Source organism: Dama dama, chromosome 5, assembly GCF_033118175.1.
Source record: "Dama dama isolate Ldn47 chromosome 5, ASM3311817v1, whole genome shotgun sequence".
Taxonomy (NCBI): Eukaryota; Metazoa; Chordata; class Mammalia; order Artiodactyla; family Cervidae; genus Dama; species Dama dama.
Genome location: NC_083685.1, coordinates 127,010,196 through 127,025,874, shown reverse-complemented (window position 1 = coordinate 127,025,874; position 15,679 = coordinate 127,010,196). Strand labels below are relative to the sequence as shown.

The following is a 15,679-nucleotide window of genomic DNA, read 5'->3' as shown; positions in this document are numbered from 1 at the left end:
AGCCCAGCCGCGCTGACCGGTAGCCCCGCCCACAGGAAGAGGCGGGCTCGGGGGGGTGGGGAGGAGCGACCAGGAGCCTCTGGGAAAGAGGACCCCGTTAGAGGTGGCCCGGGATTTTGCCTGTTTTGCAGCCGAGACGGGCCGGCGTAATAGTCCAGCCAGGCTTAAATGAAATTAAACCGTATTATAATCATATGATACAAGTCTTTTATTTAAATCCCTGTGAAGTCACAGTTTAAAAAAAAAAGGCGGAGAAGCATCAGGCAGTGGTGTAGACGGCTTGTCCCAAGGCCTAGTCCGGGGAGTTGGGCCGCGTCGCGTGGGCTGCGCTGAGAGAGCTCGTTGCGGGACTTCCTGGGATTTTTGTGTCTCGCGAGGTGAGACGCTGCCCGGGCGGAGTTTCCACAGGCAGCGGTGCTGTCTGTGGCCTCTGCTGTGGGCCTGGGCGCGGATGTGGAGGCGAGAGGAGAGTGAGGGGAGGGCTTTCTGAAGCCAAAGGCTCGGCGCCCCGGCGGCTCCAGCGCCCGGGGCTGGGGGAGGCCGCGGGGCGGCCGGCCGGGCCCCCGGAGCTGCTCGGAGGTCCCACCCACTCCCTGGAAGTCGCCCGACTGCTCTCCTGGAAAAGCAAGGGAGACGGGGGCCGAAAAGCCCACTGGAAGGCGCGGGAGGGAGGACTCTGAGGTCAGCCCGGTACCCAGGAGGCTGGTCACACGTCTGCTCTCCGGGACCGCCAGGTAGAAGTGCCCTACTGGTGTCACCCGTTATTTTGGATTTGCCCCAGTAGTTTGTTCCTCTCATTCATTTCATTCATTCGAGTGACTGCCCTAATTGTGTCTTTCAGAGGCTGACCTTAACTTCGAATTCACCCTGCCCACCTGGGTAACGGCGGTCGTGGAGCATGCGGGTACAGGAGAAGCAAGCGCAAAATTAGCATCCTTCTACAAAAACTCAGGTAAGAAAATAGTTAATGTAGTAGAAAAGGACCTTTGTATTCTAGCGCAAATTAATCCCTAAAGGGATGTTATTTATAATCTCAAATTATACCTAATGGTCCATCTCTGGGATTCCTGCCTCCCAGGAAGGGGATTTGGGCATGAAGCTAAAATAACTCTGTTTAGCTCCAAGGAAACAGCCTGACCAGGCTCACCTGTGAATGACTGCAGGCAGGAAATGAACACAACCCCTCGGCAGGGTGATGGGAACCAGGAAGTGTTTGGCTTTCCTCCCTCCCCTTTTAGGATTAAAGAGGCCTGAATTGTAATTCAGGCAGCATGGTTCTTTGGTACACAAATCCACCATCTGCTCAGTCTGCTGGCTTTCCAGACAACGTCACTAGTCCTTGTACCAACAGCTCGTCTGGATTTATTGGCCTGTGGTGCGAGGAACCAGACGAGCTTGGACTCAGTAACATTAAGGCACCCATGTTGAGATGTTACAGCTGGAGGGTACAGGGAAGATCTCAAGAGGATTAAGTGAGGATGGAGAGCATGGAGGCAGACACCTCTAACAGAGGCCTCAATCCCCTTCTAAAATCGTTGGTCCAAGGCCTGTGGACCGAGTTCCGTTGTGTGTCTTTTTGTAAATAAATGGTCCATATATATGTGTGCTTAGTCCTGTTTGACTCTTTGCGATCCCACGGACTGTGTCCCGCCAGGCTCCTTTGTCCGTGGGATTATCCCAACAAGAATCCTGGAGTTAGTTGCCATTTCCTTCTCCAGAGGGTCTCCCCAGGGATTGAACTTGCGGCTCCTGCATTGGCAGGCAGGTTCTTTACCACTGAGCCTCCTGGGAAGCCCAGACGGTCCACAACATTTATTATATTGTCTAAGGGATACTTGCAAAGTAAGAATAATTCCTATAAAGTCTACTGGCAGAAGACAGTTTTATTTTGCCTGACTTCATGTAGGACAAGGTGGGTTGGTTGCTATGATAAATGGGTTGGCCAGGGCCAGGCCCAGTGGTCAGTTCTGAGAATACAGCTCTGCACAGGGGCTGTCTTTTCCCTATCTTCTGGAGCTTAATTGAATAAGAAATGTAAACAACTAACTTTCATCTGAGCTTTGGAATGAAATACTGCCTTTTCCTGACTGGAGAGTATAACAGAGGCACCAAAGGTATGTGGTTTAAGTATTATTCATTTCTTTGCCAGCAACACACAGCATGTGGGATCTTAGTTCCCTAACTAGGGATCAAGCCAGTGCCCCCTGCAGTAGAAGTGCAGCGTTGTAACCATTGGACCACCAAGGAAGTCCCGGTTTAGGGGCTTTTGTTTTTGTTTTTGTTTTTTAATGTTTTATGTGGCATAAATTTCACAAAAGTGTCAAACTAAACAAATTTCCCATTAATCCATTGTCATACAAACTGAGTAAAAAATTCAGGACCATGTTCCCTCCATTTATGTATTACGTACGTTAGCTGTACTTCTTTGTGTCTGTGTGTATGCATGCATGTTACTGATGTGTTAAACATTAGGAGCATTCTCATTTTTCGTGCTTAGGTAATGGAAGTTACCTAAAGTTCTAATACTTTCTTGGACCCCAATGGATTTTCTATACATACAGCTATAGTCTTTTATTCTTTAACTTTCTTCCCTTGAATGGTGTGTTTTATAACAATTTCTTTACACTCATGTGTTATCCAATTGCCTTGCTACAAAGTTAAATAGCAAATATTTCATTCTGGCTGACATTTTAGACACCTTTTCCTTCCACTAACTATTAATTCACTAGATTTAAGTCCTTTTGCCTGGCTCGCCTCCTAGTTAGGGATGTAGAAAAACCTCTTTGGTCATTTTTTGTAATGATTGATTCCTAGAAGATGTTAAAAAATTTGAAATACCAAGCAGAAATGGAGTCAGGAACATTGACCTTAAAATCCAACTCTGTCTGTTTTGTTGTACCTATAGAAGAAAAAGAATGAATCAAAATAAATGTTTTAAGATGTCCTTCAGCCTGGCTTATTTCAAATGAATTTAAAAGGTATGACACCTAACTAAGACATGAGTATTTACAGACTGTATGCTTCCTATCTCCTTGTGTTTGTCTTTTTCAGGAATAGGAGAGTGCTGTTCCATCCAGGATGGAACTGTGTCCTTACTGTAAGAAGCCATTTAAACGATTGAAATCCCACTTGCCGCACTGTAAGATGCTAGGAGCAACTATGCCTGCTGATCAAGAAATTCGTCCGTGCGAGCCGGCTACACGCCCACGTGGTAAAAAAATCGAAGCGCCAATCAGAGACCCAATTAAAGCAAAAGAGAAAGAGTTAGGGACAAACAGTAAGAAAAGAAATCCGGAACTGAAAGGGAACAATTCAGAACGGACAGTCAAGTCCTCTTCAGCACTAGCTGTTGGTTTGGAAAAAGCAAGTCATAACAAGGCTGATGAAGACGTCAAGAGTCAAGTTAAGCCCTCCCTCAAAATGTTAAAGGCTACTAAACCAAAGGTTCCTTTCCAGGGAGAAACTACAGCTCAGTTTTCTGCGTCAGAAAACACCAGTTCTACAAAAGAACTTGCCAAAGCTTTGCCTCAGTCAGGAGAAAGTGGAGATAACCCTTCAGAGGTTGAAGCACCTTTACCTCCTGTCCCAGTGGCACCTTCTCGGTCAAATCATGACAGGAAATATTCTTTAACCTTACTTAATGATGTACAAGCCACTTCAGCTGATTTAAGACTGGACAGAGTGGATGCCTCAAGACAGAACCTTCTCGTAAAATTATTTGATACACCTCTTGGTGATGGTCATAGTTCTCCCATGAATTGCAGTCACAAGGTTCAAAGAGGAAACAAGTCATCGTCAGGCAGAGAAAGAGATTCCAAGGCTGAGGATCACCTCTTAGGAGCCTCTACTGACAGAGAGTTCAGGACTCTGGCAAAGAACGCAGAATCACAGATTGCTACTTTTAAACTTAATCCCTTAGGTGAAAGCCAGGGCAGGGAGAACCAGGGAAAAACACTCCACCTTGGAGCAGAGACATATGGGAGCCAAGGAGGTGTGGAGAAAAGTATATCTATGACAGGAAGGCAGGATTGGGCTTCCCTGAGCCATGATTCAGTCACGGAGAAGAAACCTCGAGACAGAGGTCCCAGTTTACACTTGCTCCCACTAACGGGCACAACTTGCCCAGAGCATCTCCCTCTAGCACAGTCATGTAACCAGAGTCCCACCTCTCTGGCTATAAAATTTCTCCAGGAAGAGAAAGCGGAAGCCGACAGCCAGAATCGAGTCCCTGCTGTGAAGGCGTTGATGGAGGGTGAGGAGTGGGCTTCTCTGACAACTAAGTTGGGCTCTCAGCCCCCAGCATCGCGCCCCCGGGGGCTGCAGTCCGCACGTTCAGCCCAGCACCATGCTTCCAGAAGCCCCTTGCCCGGTCAGAGCCTGTCGAGCGCCCTGGGGCTGGAGTGGTTTCCAGAGCTCTATTCTGGTTATCTCGGCCTTGGGGTGCTACCAGAGAGGCCCCAGCGTTGGAGCAGCCTGGCCCAGAAGCCCCTGCTTGTCATCAGTCCCCAGGGCGAGAGACTCTCCCAAGGTAAGCATGCTCAGGTTTAAGCTTGTCCAGGCGGCTCTGTGCCTTCTGAGTTAATGAGGTTCAGAAGGCCAACATCCTCTTTCTCGTACCTACGCATTCCAGGGCGCTGCACTTGTCACTGTTCTCAGAACATGACTTCCTGCTCCCGGGGGTCAGTTTTCAGGGTGGTTCTTCATTTTCCCCTCCCCTCCACCAAGAGTTGAAGGCAGGACAACAGGCTGGCCGGTGATACTGGGAACACCTGACCATCTACACTTGGAAGAGGCACAGCCTATTCTAGAAATTGGGTGGGTTTTCATGCTGACAGACTCAGGAGAAGCATAAAGACTTCAGGGTCTACTGTGCTTAGATTTCAGTCAGGACCAGGTTGGGCAGAAAATAGGTTCTGGGCATGTGGTCAGACACAGTACCTAGCGGCTCTAGCAGCAGATGGGGCGTTTGGATGTGGGGGCAGGCTGGGGTTAAAGCTGAAGTGGGAGGCAGGGCAGTCAAGGCAGTGGGGGGTTGAGGATGAGCCGGTGAGGTCAGGGGAGGGATTTAGCCAGAAGCAGGCAGCAGTCCATGCACTTCCAGAGTTGTGGCCGAGAAGGATTTTGTTCTCTTTTATTGTTCACAGCCTGCAGTGTGTGCTTAGGTTGGGTTTCTGTATGGGGGAATGTGTGGCCATCTCACGGCCTCTGATTCTGTTATAAACCAAAAGGCCGTTGAAGTTGGCTTCACCATTAATGTTCAGACTTCAATGCTGCCAGCGAATGAACAGGAGACCCCAGAGGAGACCCTGGTGACCCCTCAGTTAAAGTCAAGATTTAATTCATCATTTGCTCAAGGACTTCAAGGCCATGGACTCTACAAGGATTAAAAAGGGGGCGTGGCTCCTCAGAAAGCTTCATAACCTCACCCAGCAGTGGCTGTCCCTGATAGCCGCAGGTTGAAGTTGCACTTGCAGGCAGTCATTGCAGAAGAGTTTGGGCCATACAGACTGTGGGTCAGGCGAGACCTTGGATGAGCCTTCCTCCTCCTCTCTCGGAAGTGGCTCGTCCCTTTGGTACTTAAAGGCAGGGCCAGGGGGGTAACAAGTTACTGGGGTGACTGTGCTGGGGTACCTGTGCGTTTGTCTCGGTTACCTAAAGTGATCTTACGCCAGTCCTGGGAGATGGCTGTCATCCCCTTTTACAGACGAGGAAACTGAGTTCCACAGAGGGTGAGTAACTTGCCCAGGGTTCAGTTAGTCTCAATGGTCACTTGGTGGGTCTCTGCCAGGCATTTCCAGGAAGCATTTCTCCTGCTAGACTCTGGGCTCCAGGCTGTGGTCACTTACCTTTTCCTCCAGGGGGAGGCGCCAGTGCACAGCTAGCCCTCACATGTCAGGTACCCAAGCAGACTGAGGTGAGGTGATTGCCCCGACCGAAAGGCACCCAGGGCCTTCATCTTGATGAAGCAGGGTAGAGTGAGATGCTCTCGTGGCGGAAGAACAGCGGCTGTGTTTGGAGACCTAGGTGTGGAGGTCCGAGGGTGCCCCCAAGCTGGGCTTCGGTAAATCAGGAGTGAGGGAGATGAGCCTGTGGGATTCGCCGGCATGAGGAGCCGTCTTTGGAACTTCGGGGAGATAGATGCTCATGGATGTAACTACCAAGAGGAGTTGTTTTCTGGCCTGAGAGTAAGTGGATTTCAAAAGTTCAAGATTTCAATCTCAGGAGACTCAACAAGGTCCAGGGTCTGAGAGCCCTCAGCAGGCCACCAGCCACCTTGAGAGCGCTGGGCTGGGGGCGCCGGCTGGGCCTTTGGCAGAATTCCGGTGCTTTGGCTTCAGGGCAGGAAGTTTGAGAGATCTCAGTTCCCAAATCTGGGCAGGTTCCACATGGTTTTTACATATATAATTCCTAGCCGTCATGCCCAGAGACTGATTCTGAAGTAAAGCCTCAAAACTTATTTTCAAGCATTTTCTCTGTGTCTCTGAAGATGAGCCATGTCTGAGAACAGCTTCTGGATGCTGGTGCTAATGCAGGCCCCTGGCACCCAGCAGTGGACTGTTCCCACACTGGCAGGGAGAAGGTAGTTTAAGGGAAAAAAGCCAAAACACAGTTTGTATAACTACAAAAAGCAAAACTTGGCTGATGGGGAGACCAGAAGGTCAAATAGGAAGACCTTGTAGGGTCCTGGGTTTTCAAAGGCCAAGAAACAGTTAAATAAAGGTTGTTCTCTAACCTGCAGATGTGACTGCCATCAGTAGGGTGTCCACGTGAGGGTTTGAGGAGGGGCGTCTGTGGGGAACGGGCGGGGAGCAGTGGGGATCAGAACTGGAGCAGAAGCCTGACGGGCCAGGGCTGGGTTCCCTTGTTGACTGGAGGAGCCCATAAAAGGGGGTGTTTAAGGAAAGCGCATGTGAGTAACCAACAGCCTGAGACATGAGAGGTGAGTCGAACCATGCCTCTGGGATTATAGCCAGGCCAGAGGGGTGATCAGAACAGTTAAGTCATAGACGGCGGTTGCGGGTTTTTGGCGTCTGTATCAACAGGAGCCTCATCCCTGGATTTGAAAGAGCGGACATCGGTGCTGGCAGGTGCAGAGCTGTGTCTGAGGGATAGGAGGCAGGGGTCGGCCGTGCGTAAGGCTCACGCCGCCCAAGGCTCATGACCATTCCTCAGGGATGGAGGTCAGAACCCAGAGCATCGGGGTGGTAGGCAGGGAGTCATGGAAAAAAGCTCCAACAGCACCTTTGTGGGCTTGGGCCTGGGTGCTCCCAGCCGCGGGCTGCTTACATATCTCAGCTGCAGGCCTGAAGTGATGTCATCCGCGTTATGTGCCTGGACCCGGAATGAAGCGAGCGGGCTTCGCCGGCTGGGGTCCTGATACTCCAGGGGGAGGTGGGGCCATCGCAGGTTTCCTGGAGCTGTGTCACTTTTCTGAGCTGGATGAGTCTTGTCATGCTTTGTTTTCTAAAGGAATCTTCACCTTGCAAGAGAAGTAGCTTTTGTGTGGTTAACGGGAAGCCAGCATGGTTCTTGCCATTTTTAATAAATGGATGATCATTTGCATAGTATTTTTACATCTGCAGCAACTTCACCACACCTGCCAAACCAGTTGTAAATATTTGTTTTAATTTACACTTTATCCTAATGAACCAAACCAAGACCAGAGAACCAGCAATAGTAGAGATTCCCTGCCTGTCATTAAATGTGGAAAGCCGCAAGAGCAGGGGAAATGTAAGTACATAGCAGAAACCCGCCTTCCTGGTTCTGCTTTAGTTATTCTCGTATCGAACATAAATAAGAAGCGTGTGCTGGTCAGCGGTGGTGATGGGCTGATACAGTCGACCTGTTAGCTGTCGGCCGTAGTAACGAGTAATCACCATGACAGTAGCAGGCCGTGCTCTTGGCTGAGAAGGTGTCTAGCAGACGAGATCATCTGGGTGCTGTACTCATCAGATGAGAGATGATCCAGGTCCCGATCCCTCGGGCCCCTTAGTCTGCCGAAGAACCTTTTCTTGACGCCGACCAGGTGGTCTGGCCTCCGATGCGCACGTGTTGGCAGCCCAGGGCAGACTCTCAGCCACTACTGAGCATGTACTTCTCCCACAGCCTTGCCCTGGGGACCTCGGGCACTGAGCGCTGGGGAAGAGGACGGATTTAGATGAGCTTCACAGTGACTTCTGTTTGGAACCCTAGTTCCTTGGTTGGAAAGAAGCTCGACGGCAGTAAGGAGCTTGGACGCCCCGGCCGGCTCCTCTCTCAGGAGGCTCCTGGGAGCTGTCCACTCAGGTGAGGCCCGAGTCGCGCCTGCAGGGCTCTCTCGGTGGTTCCAGACTTTCTCTCCTTCAGCCGTGGCTGTCACAGCCCGGCTCAAGAACGAGAAAAGGACAGCCTTGCGAGCTTCCCATCTTCCTCCTTGCCTTTCTTCATCCTGGAGTCTGACGCGATTAAAGCACTGCTTTATCAAACAGGTTTCACTTTTTTCAGTACCTGCCCACCTCTTGGGGACACTCACGGTCCCCAAGCCAGGAAGGCTCAGCTGCAAGACCACTTGTATTCATCTCCTCCCCGTGAAACTTAACCAGATTCCCCAAAACAAGAGTGACTAATTAAAATTGATTAAAATTAAGGTCTTCTGGGTTTTGCCTTTTCATTTGTTTAAAACACATCTATATAGTACAGTAGTATGTAAATTCCTCGCGTAGCGATTCCTTTGCCTGAGCTGACCGGGTGACTTGAGCCCCTTGTGGACAAGGGCCCGGTGCCTGCCTTCTCACGTGAGCCCTGCTTCTCTGCCAATAGGCTGGATCCGGTGCCGCACCACGGTGAGGAGCGGAGTTGGTGGCCTCACCTTGCTCTTCGCCGGCTGCTTCGTCCTCGGCTGCAGCTGGAGCTTCAAGCATCTGAGTAAGCCTCACTCTGTATCCTCAGTAGTAGGGCACAGCCCATGACATGCACCTCTGCGGGATTTTCTGAATTGCTTTTTTCAGTTTTGCATTGTCTGACACGCCCTAATGAACAAGCTGTTGCCCAAGGCTCTGGGGTTTTTTTTTTTTATTGGAGGTTTTGGTTCTAATGTCCTTGATAAGATTTGACTAGAGTTTACATACCCGCTCTCATGCTCCATTGAAGATGGTCGCTGGAGATTGGGTGCATTTGTGTTTTCTGCTTAAAGCTGTTTGCCTATTGGAGGATCAGGGCTCTTCTCTTTGATGACTTTCTGATTCCTAAGAACTTCTTTTTAGGATGGAAACCAAATAGCTTTATACCCTAAGAGATGAGAAGCAAACTGTCACTTACCAGTGTGTCTAAGGCTGAGAGCTGTTTTATTTAATCTACTTTTAACGTTAAAAAGAACAATCACCTTTTTCTAGTTATGCATTTCAACTTGCTCCAAATCTTACCAGAAGGAAAATGCCTAGATTTCACTGCTCTTTCAATTCCAGATAACGTGTGCTCATTTTTAAAAAGTATTATTGTATTAAAGAAATCAAAAAAGTCCCAGTATTCTTCCACAACAGACAAAATCCAAATGCTTTCAGATGAAAACTTTCAGCGCAAAACTGTAAGGTTGTTATTAACACTAGAGGCCAGTAGAACTCACAAGCTTCCAGAATGTCGGGTCTGACTCTAGCTGGGCTTGGCGACTGATGCAGTGCCAAGACGCAGGGCGCGGGTCACGACGCGGATCGCGTCTGCAGCGGGCACTCACGTCCCGACTGGCCAGCCACGGCTGCCCACCCTCGTCTCACAGAAAGGAATTCCTTTCTGATCACAGTGCCTAAAATCCCAGGTTGTTTCTTTCACAGGGAAAAAGCCTCCCCTGAAAAAGAGACTGTTCAGATGATGCTGGAGTTTCTGTTTCACATCTTTAAATTGAGAGCAAGGAAAGTGAGGCAGAAACTTACCCCTGTACCTAAGACTTTATTTCTAAATTTATAAAACAAACACAAGGGGATGATCTTGAGGGGCAAGAGGTAGAAGCCGTCAGGGAACAGCCTCGTAGACCCTTACGTTTGTCTCTGTTTATCCCAAGAGCTGCAGCGCTGGCCTAAGCAGCGCTGGCCTAAGCAGCGCTGACCTAGACGCCACATGGGGAAGCTGGTGCTCCGAGTCGAGGACGGTGGGGACACTGCAGAGCGCGTTTGAAGAGCGGAAAACTGTCCTGGGGGCAGGGAGAGGGAGCGGAAAGAATAAAATTACTGGAATCTAACCGTTCTGGAGGAAGCCAGGTTGTTGTTTTTTTAATGTGGACAGCTCTGGTTCTCTCTGGATATTTCTTTTGGCTTGTTCTCAAAAGTGACTGAAAGTTTTGGAGAAAAACTTAAGGTTGTTTAATCATAAAGGCGGATGTTATTCAAGGAGACAGGGAGATGACAGGAGCTCATCATTAAACATTTTAAATAGCTGTTTCCTAATTCCTGGTAAAAATAATCTCAATTCTAAATCATTTCTCCCCAAAACTGTTGTCTGTATCTTGGCATCGTCCTGTTCATCCCTGCTGGATACTGGTTCAGAAGAGCATCTGAAGTGGCTATGAGTCAGCTCACATCAGACCCTTCCCCCTTGGGGGTGGGTGGGCTCCTCTGGGTCCTTGACCAGCTCTCGGCAGCTGTGAGGAACCAGCAGAGAGTGGGTTCAGAGTTGCAGGTGAACCTCTGAAAAATCCTTGGTAGGTGGTTTTTTTTTTTAAGCTGATTAAAATAGCACACTCCACAGAATGTTAAATCACCTTTTCCGCATCTGCAGTGAGTGTAGCAGTGGGCAAATGGTTTCTGCTTCTCATCTCTTCCTGGAAGTGTTTCAGAATCCCACCCTTACACCCCCCAGGAAGCTGAATGAAATGTTCGCACATTCCTCCCACTGCATTAGGGCTGTGCAAGGAGGGTGGGCTTCGGGGTTGCTTCCCTGGTCAAAATACTTGGTGTCGTTCCCGTTCTATGACTTCTGCTTTGGACCCCAGACAATAACTTGGATATACTGATAAAGGCTTCGTGGAAATCTAATGTAGATCACACAAATGGATAAGGTTTTCCAATCCTTTTCCAGTATCAAGGGTTGATTATGTCTCAGATACAGATGTGCTGCTATTGATGGACCAGTGAGTCTGTATATTTGCTTTGCTTCTGATCCTCAGGCCAGAACACGCGTTCAGCCCCTCTTGCCCCCACTCCTCCAGAACTACAAGAAAGCAGGCGTGCTGTCGTAAAGCCAGCTCTCACGCATTTGCGCCTCCCTTCCCCCCTCTTCCCAGAACTCGATGCTGGCTTTATCTCCCTTTTCTGTTCTTCAGTCCCCTGCCTCCCCGCCCTCTCTAATTGTCCCCAGTGGGAGTAATTTAATTCTGCATCAAATTTTCCTGGTTAGGGAGAAGGTGTACTGGAATTCTCCACGAGGAAGAATTCACAGTTGAGGAAGAGTATGGTAGAGGTAGAAGTAAAATAGAGGCAGGTAGTTTAGTTTAGTGTGACTGAGAATGTCACTGGACGCCGCTTTGGGAAGGGCTCTGTGGCCTTTCTTTGTAAATGCTCCAGAAGAGACGCGCGGGGAGGAGGCCCTCCGGCAGCCGCGCTCTGCCTCACTCTGGGTCAGAGCCGCTCGGTGCAGAGGTGGGTGGGAATGACCTCTGCGAGGGTCCTCTCCTGCCCCAGCAGGGTCAGCAGACCACGAGAGCCCACAGGCATGAGCCAGAGCGTGGGCCTGTTCTGGGCCTGTTCGTACGTGAGGTCTCAGGGACACAGCCTGGGTTGTTGGTCAGGTGCGGCAGAGCTGAGCCATCACAGCAGAGGCCGCAGAGCCTGCAGAGCGGAACGTGGTTCCGCTCTGGTCCTCCATGGAAAGCCTGCTGACCCCCGCCCTGGGCTCCTGCGTCGGAGGGATGAAGACCACTGGGGGTCCGCGCTAAAGCGTTTGGGGCTGGGACACGTTTCAGGAGGAGCTTTTCTGGACTTGGTACCTGTCGAGATCATTTTTGTCACTACCGTGAAGAAACCAGCGCGTTGGTGGGAGCTTCCCGAGGTGAGCAGCAGCACTTAGATTTCTGCTTCCAGAGCAGCTGCATGAATTCCCCCAGGAAACACAGCCTGAGAGTCCGCCTCCCCTCCCCGCTGCAGCTGAGGTCACGGGACACCCAGGCTCCCCCGTCCTGGACTCCAGGGCAGGTCCCGTCCCCCGCCCGTGTTCCACAGCACCTGACCGCCCTGCTGTAACTCGTGTGGCCGGGGAAACGGGGGGTATCCCTGCTGCCCACTTGAGATTAATCCTGCCTTTACTGCAGAGAGTATGTTTTTCTATATATATAAAAATTCTCAGCTATTGCAAATAAAATCAGTTTGTTGTATCCTAAGTGGAGTGTTTTATATTCTGGGAAGCCCTATCTGCTGTCATTATTTTTATCATGCCTTCCTTTCCTGGTTTACCTGGTAACCCTAAGTTACTTTTAATACCTGCTTCTCCCCCGACACAGTGTTGCTCCTACATGTTACTACTGCCACTCTCCATAACAAAATATTCCTCTGTTCTGGTCGCGTGCCTCTGCTGGACACTCACCTGTGAGATGGGTAGCACCTCTGTCCTTGGACAAGCGATCTAACTGGAGCCTCCTTGTTCCAGGCCGTAAAACGGGGACAGGTATACCTACTCTGCAGAGATTTGGTGAGCTGAGAAGTCTCAGCATAGTAGGAATGAAAGAACACCACGTGTGCTGACACCTCCTGTGGCCTCGTCCTGCGTCCAGTCCTAAACTGGGATCCAGCAAGAGGCCCACAACCTTCCAGCCAAACTGCAGCTACCACCCAGGCACTTGCTTCCGTCAGCCAAGCCCCTTGCCGGCCGTCCACGCCCACCCAGTGAGGCCGAATTGGCCGTCACACTCCCCCAGAAAGAGGCTGCAGGCTGAGGTTAGTGATCTGGCTGTGTTCCATGTGTCACATACCAGCCCAGGGAGGAGCTGTCTCCTGGGCCAGCGTCCTCTTGGACGGCCTTGCCCCTCGCCCTCTCCCCTCTCACCAAGCGGGACGAGGCAGTTGCCTGTGTCTGCAAGACCAGGGGGCCTGGTCCTTCCACACCGTCCCTCCTCTGTTCCTCCAGTGGGCCCAGCCTGGCCTCCCCAGGCCTCGCCCCGTGGGTTAGGCTGCCCTGGGGGCTGACTTAGACAATGACATAGATCACACAGTGCTCGCTGCCCCACGTCACTTCCTCACCTCCTGGGGCAAGCCTCATTGGTACCATCTGCCTCCACTCCCTACCCCATGATCCCTCACGTAAGATAAGCACAGAATCGAATCCTGAATTTAAGGAAGCTGTCCGGGGAAGCAGCTGTCGTGCAAAAGAACTTGATTTAATCGCCAGTTTACAGCAGTGGGTCAGGCCGCGTGCCCCAGAAGTGCAGCCGGAGTGGCGTGTGTGTGTGTGTGTGTGTGTGTGGCCGGGGGAGCCGAGCGGGGTGCGCGCAGGTGTGAGCTGTACCTTCAAGCTGGCTGTGTAGGCGCTGCGCTCCCCTGCTCTCTGAGTAACCCGCTCCTACCGCCGTCGGTGAGCCCCCGCTCCTGCTGGGCTTCCAGCCGCTCATTCACTTACAGGAGAGGAAGCGGGAAGCAGGCTGCCTCAGCTTCATCTGTGCTGGTTACAGGGCAGCGGGCTCGCTGAGGACGGGGCCCAGCACGGCCTTCCGGAGTCTTCACCACACAAGGTCCTCCAGTTCCCCAGACCAACGTGGGGTCTTTTTTTTAATGACTCCTACCAGTTGACTGACTTACTGGCGTCACAGCTCATTTTTCAACACTAAAAGAGAAAGTTAATCATGTGACTTTTTGTAAATTCACATCCCAAGAGAAAAAAATGCCGAATTGTCTAGGGCTCCATAGGAGATCCTTAGTTGGCTTGCTGAAGAACCTGGCTTCTACTCTTAAATGAAGTTCCTTGTCTGGCCTGAGAAAGGCCTCGAGATCCACGCCCAGCATCGCTAAGCCAGAGAACAGGGCTGGACGCGTAAAGAGGACAGCCATCATGTGAGGAGGGCCAGCCCCGTGCCTCCCTCACCTCTCATGCCGGCACTACTGTGGTCTTGCAGAACAGAACGCAGAGAATGATTTAGAGTCTGTCTCGTGAAGGTGTAAAACATGATGGTTTTCTTCCTGATGAGCCAGAGAGCAACCAAGAAAGGCAAAGTGTGGGCTTCCCTGGTGGTCCAGGGGTTGAGAATCCACCTGCCAATGCAGGGGACACGGGTTCGACCCCGGATCCAGGAAGACTCACAGGCCGCGGGGCAACTAGGCCTGTGTGTGAAACTCCTGAGCCCCCGGGGCCTAGAACCCGTGCTCCACGCCCAGAGGAGCCCCCGCGAGGAGAAGTCCGAGCTCTGCAACTAGAGAGGAGCCGCAACCGTAGACCCAGCACAGCCAAAAATGAATCCTTTAAAAAATGCAAGATGTGTGACACTCCTTTCCTTACCAAGCTGCCCCCTTCCCCACCCCACCCCCCACATCTTAAGACCATTATATATAAATAACTCAAGGGATCATTAGGCAGCAAAACAGGGCCTGAAGGATGTTTAACTTGTTAGCCTTTTAAAGAAAGAAACTGTCTGGCAGGGGAAGCAAATAAAGGTTGAGACCTTACAACGGAAACATTTGGATTACCAGCCAAATTGCCCCATTCTCTTTAATTCACCAAAACCTGAGTCTGGCTTCTTAACCTGCTGCTAATCACCCCTCCCCTGGTCCTCAGCCCGGCAGTGGCCCAGCTCCGTCATCACTCACCCTGTAGCACAGGCCCCTCTCCAGCGCCTGAGCCCCAGGCAGTGGGCAACCCCCGGCTCGTGGGGCCTCATCTGAGGATGAGGGGGCAGACACTCTTGTCAGGTTCCCAGGCAGGAGGAAGTGCGGGGCCCAGGGGCAGCTTGACAAGCTGCAGATAAAGTGAAGCCAGGAGCAAACACTGCGGACACCCCCGTGCACAGACAAGGCGGAGGGCAGAGGGCCTGGCCAGGCGTTCAGGCTGAAGCCAGACTGTGAACGGCCTCGTTTTACAGCTTAGTTGCCGAAAGCATCCCTTTGGATGGAAGTTAGAAATGGGCTCGTGAATTCCCCAGTGCAGACGATCACGTCCGCCCTGCCATCAGCCGTCCCACCGGGGACCAGCAGGGGTCGCCCTCCTCCCCTGCCAGCCCCACCCCAGCCTGGCGCTTGGGAGGGAAGCCTCATGCTCAGTCGTGTCTGACTCTTTGGGACCCCGTGGACTGTCGCCCCGCCAGGCTCCTCCGTCCATGGGATCTCCCAGGCAAGAATACTGCAGTGGGTTGCTATCTCCTTCTCCAAGGGATCTTCCTGACCCAGGGATTGAACCCACGCCTCCTGTGTCTCCCGCACTGGCAGGCGGATTATTTAGCACTGAGCCACAAAGGGCAGCCCTGGATACAGAACCCCGACTTAACAGTTCAGTAGCTCCCCCAGCGTCCAGGCTCCCCATTTGGCCTCTGTCAAACTTCACCAGCATCCAGCCATCCCCACCAGGGACCAGCAAGCATTTTCTACAGAAGCCCAAACAGTAAATATTTTTGGCTTCGCAGGCCATCTGGTCTGTGTTGCAGCTACTCTGCCTTCGTGCCATCGTAAGCGTGAGCACAGTCAGAGACAGGAAATGTAAATGACGAGCCTGGCCCCGTTCCAGTGGAACTATTTAT

The 15,679-nt window shown here is 51.4% G+C and overlaps 1 protein-coding gene across 8 annotated transcripts; it reads left to right on the top strand.

The window, feature by feature from the left end:
* The first annotated feature begins 290 nt into the window (after window positions 1–290).
* MTNAP1 (mitochondrial nucleoid associated protein 1) lies at window positions 291–12,343 on the top strand. 8 transcript variants are annotated; one of them, XM_061144969.1, is made up of 6 exons: window positions 397–734; window positions 842–952; window positions 3,052–4,528; window positions 8,194–8,286; window positions 8,800–8,904; window positions 11,930–12,343. In XM_061144969.1, the coding sequence occupies exons 3-6, from the start codon at window positions 3,079–3,081 to the stop codon at window positions 12,031–12,033; spliced, it is 1,752 nt and encodes a 583-aa protein (XP_061000952.1). In that variant the 5' UTR covers window positions 397–734; window positions 842–952; window positions 3,052–3,078; the 3' UTR covers window positions 12,034–12,343. The 8 variants fall into 8 exon arrangements, 7 of the variants coding, with proteins under 7 accessions (XP_061000951.1, XP_061000950.1, XP_061000952.1 ...); XM_061144970.1 differs by having other exon boundaries at window positions 10,034–12,343; XM_061144971.1 differs by lacking the exon at window positions 8,194–8,286.
* Window positions 12,344–15,679: the final 3,336 nt, after the last annotated feature.

What these genes read in the sequence shown, in the direction of transcription:
- MTNAP1 (XM_061144968.1), top strand. Translation starts at nt 3,079, where the DNA reads ATGGAACTGTGTCCTTACTGTAAGAAGCCATTTAAACGATTGAAATCC. An exon ending in GGGCGAGAGACTCTCCCAAG is followed by an intron (nt 4,529 to 8,193) that starts GTAAGCATGCTC and finishes TTGGAACCCTAG; the next exon opens with TTCCTTGGTTGGAAAGAAGC.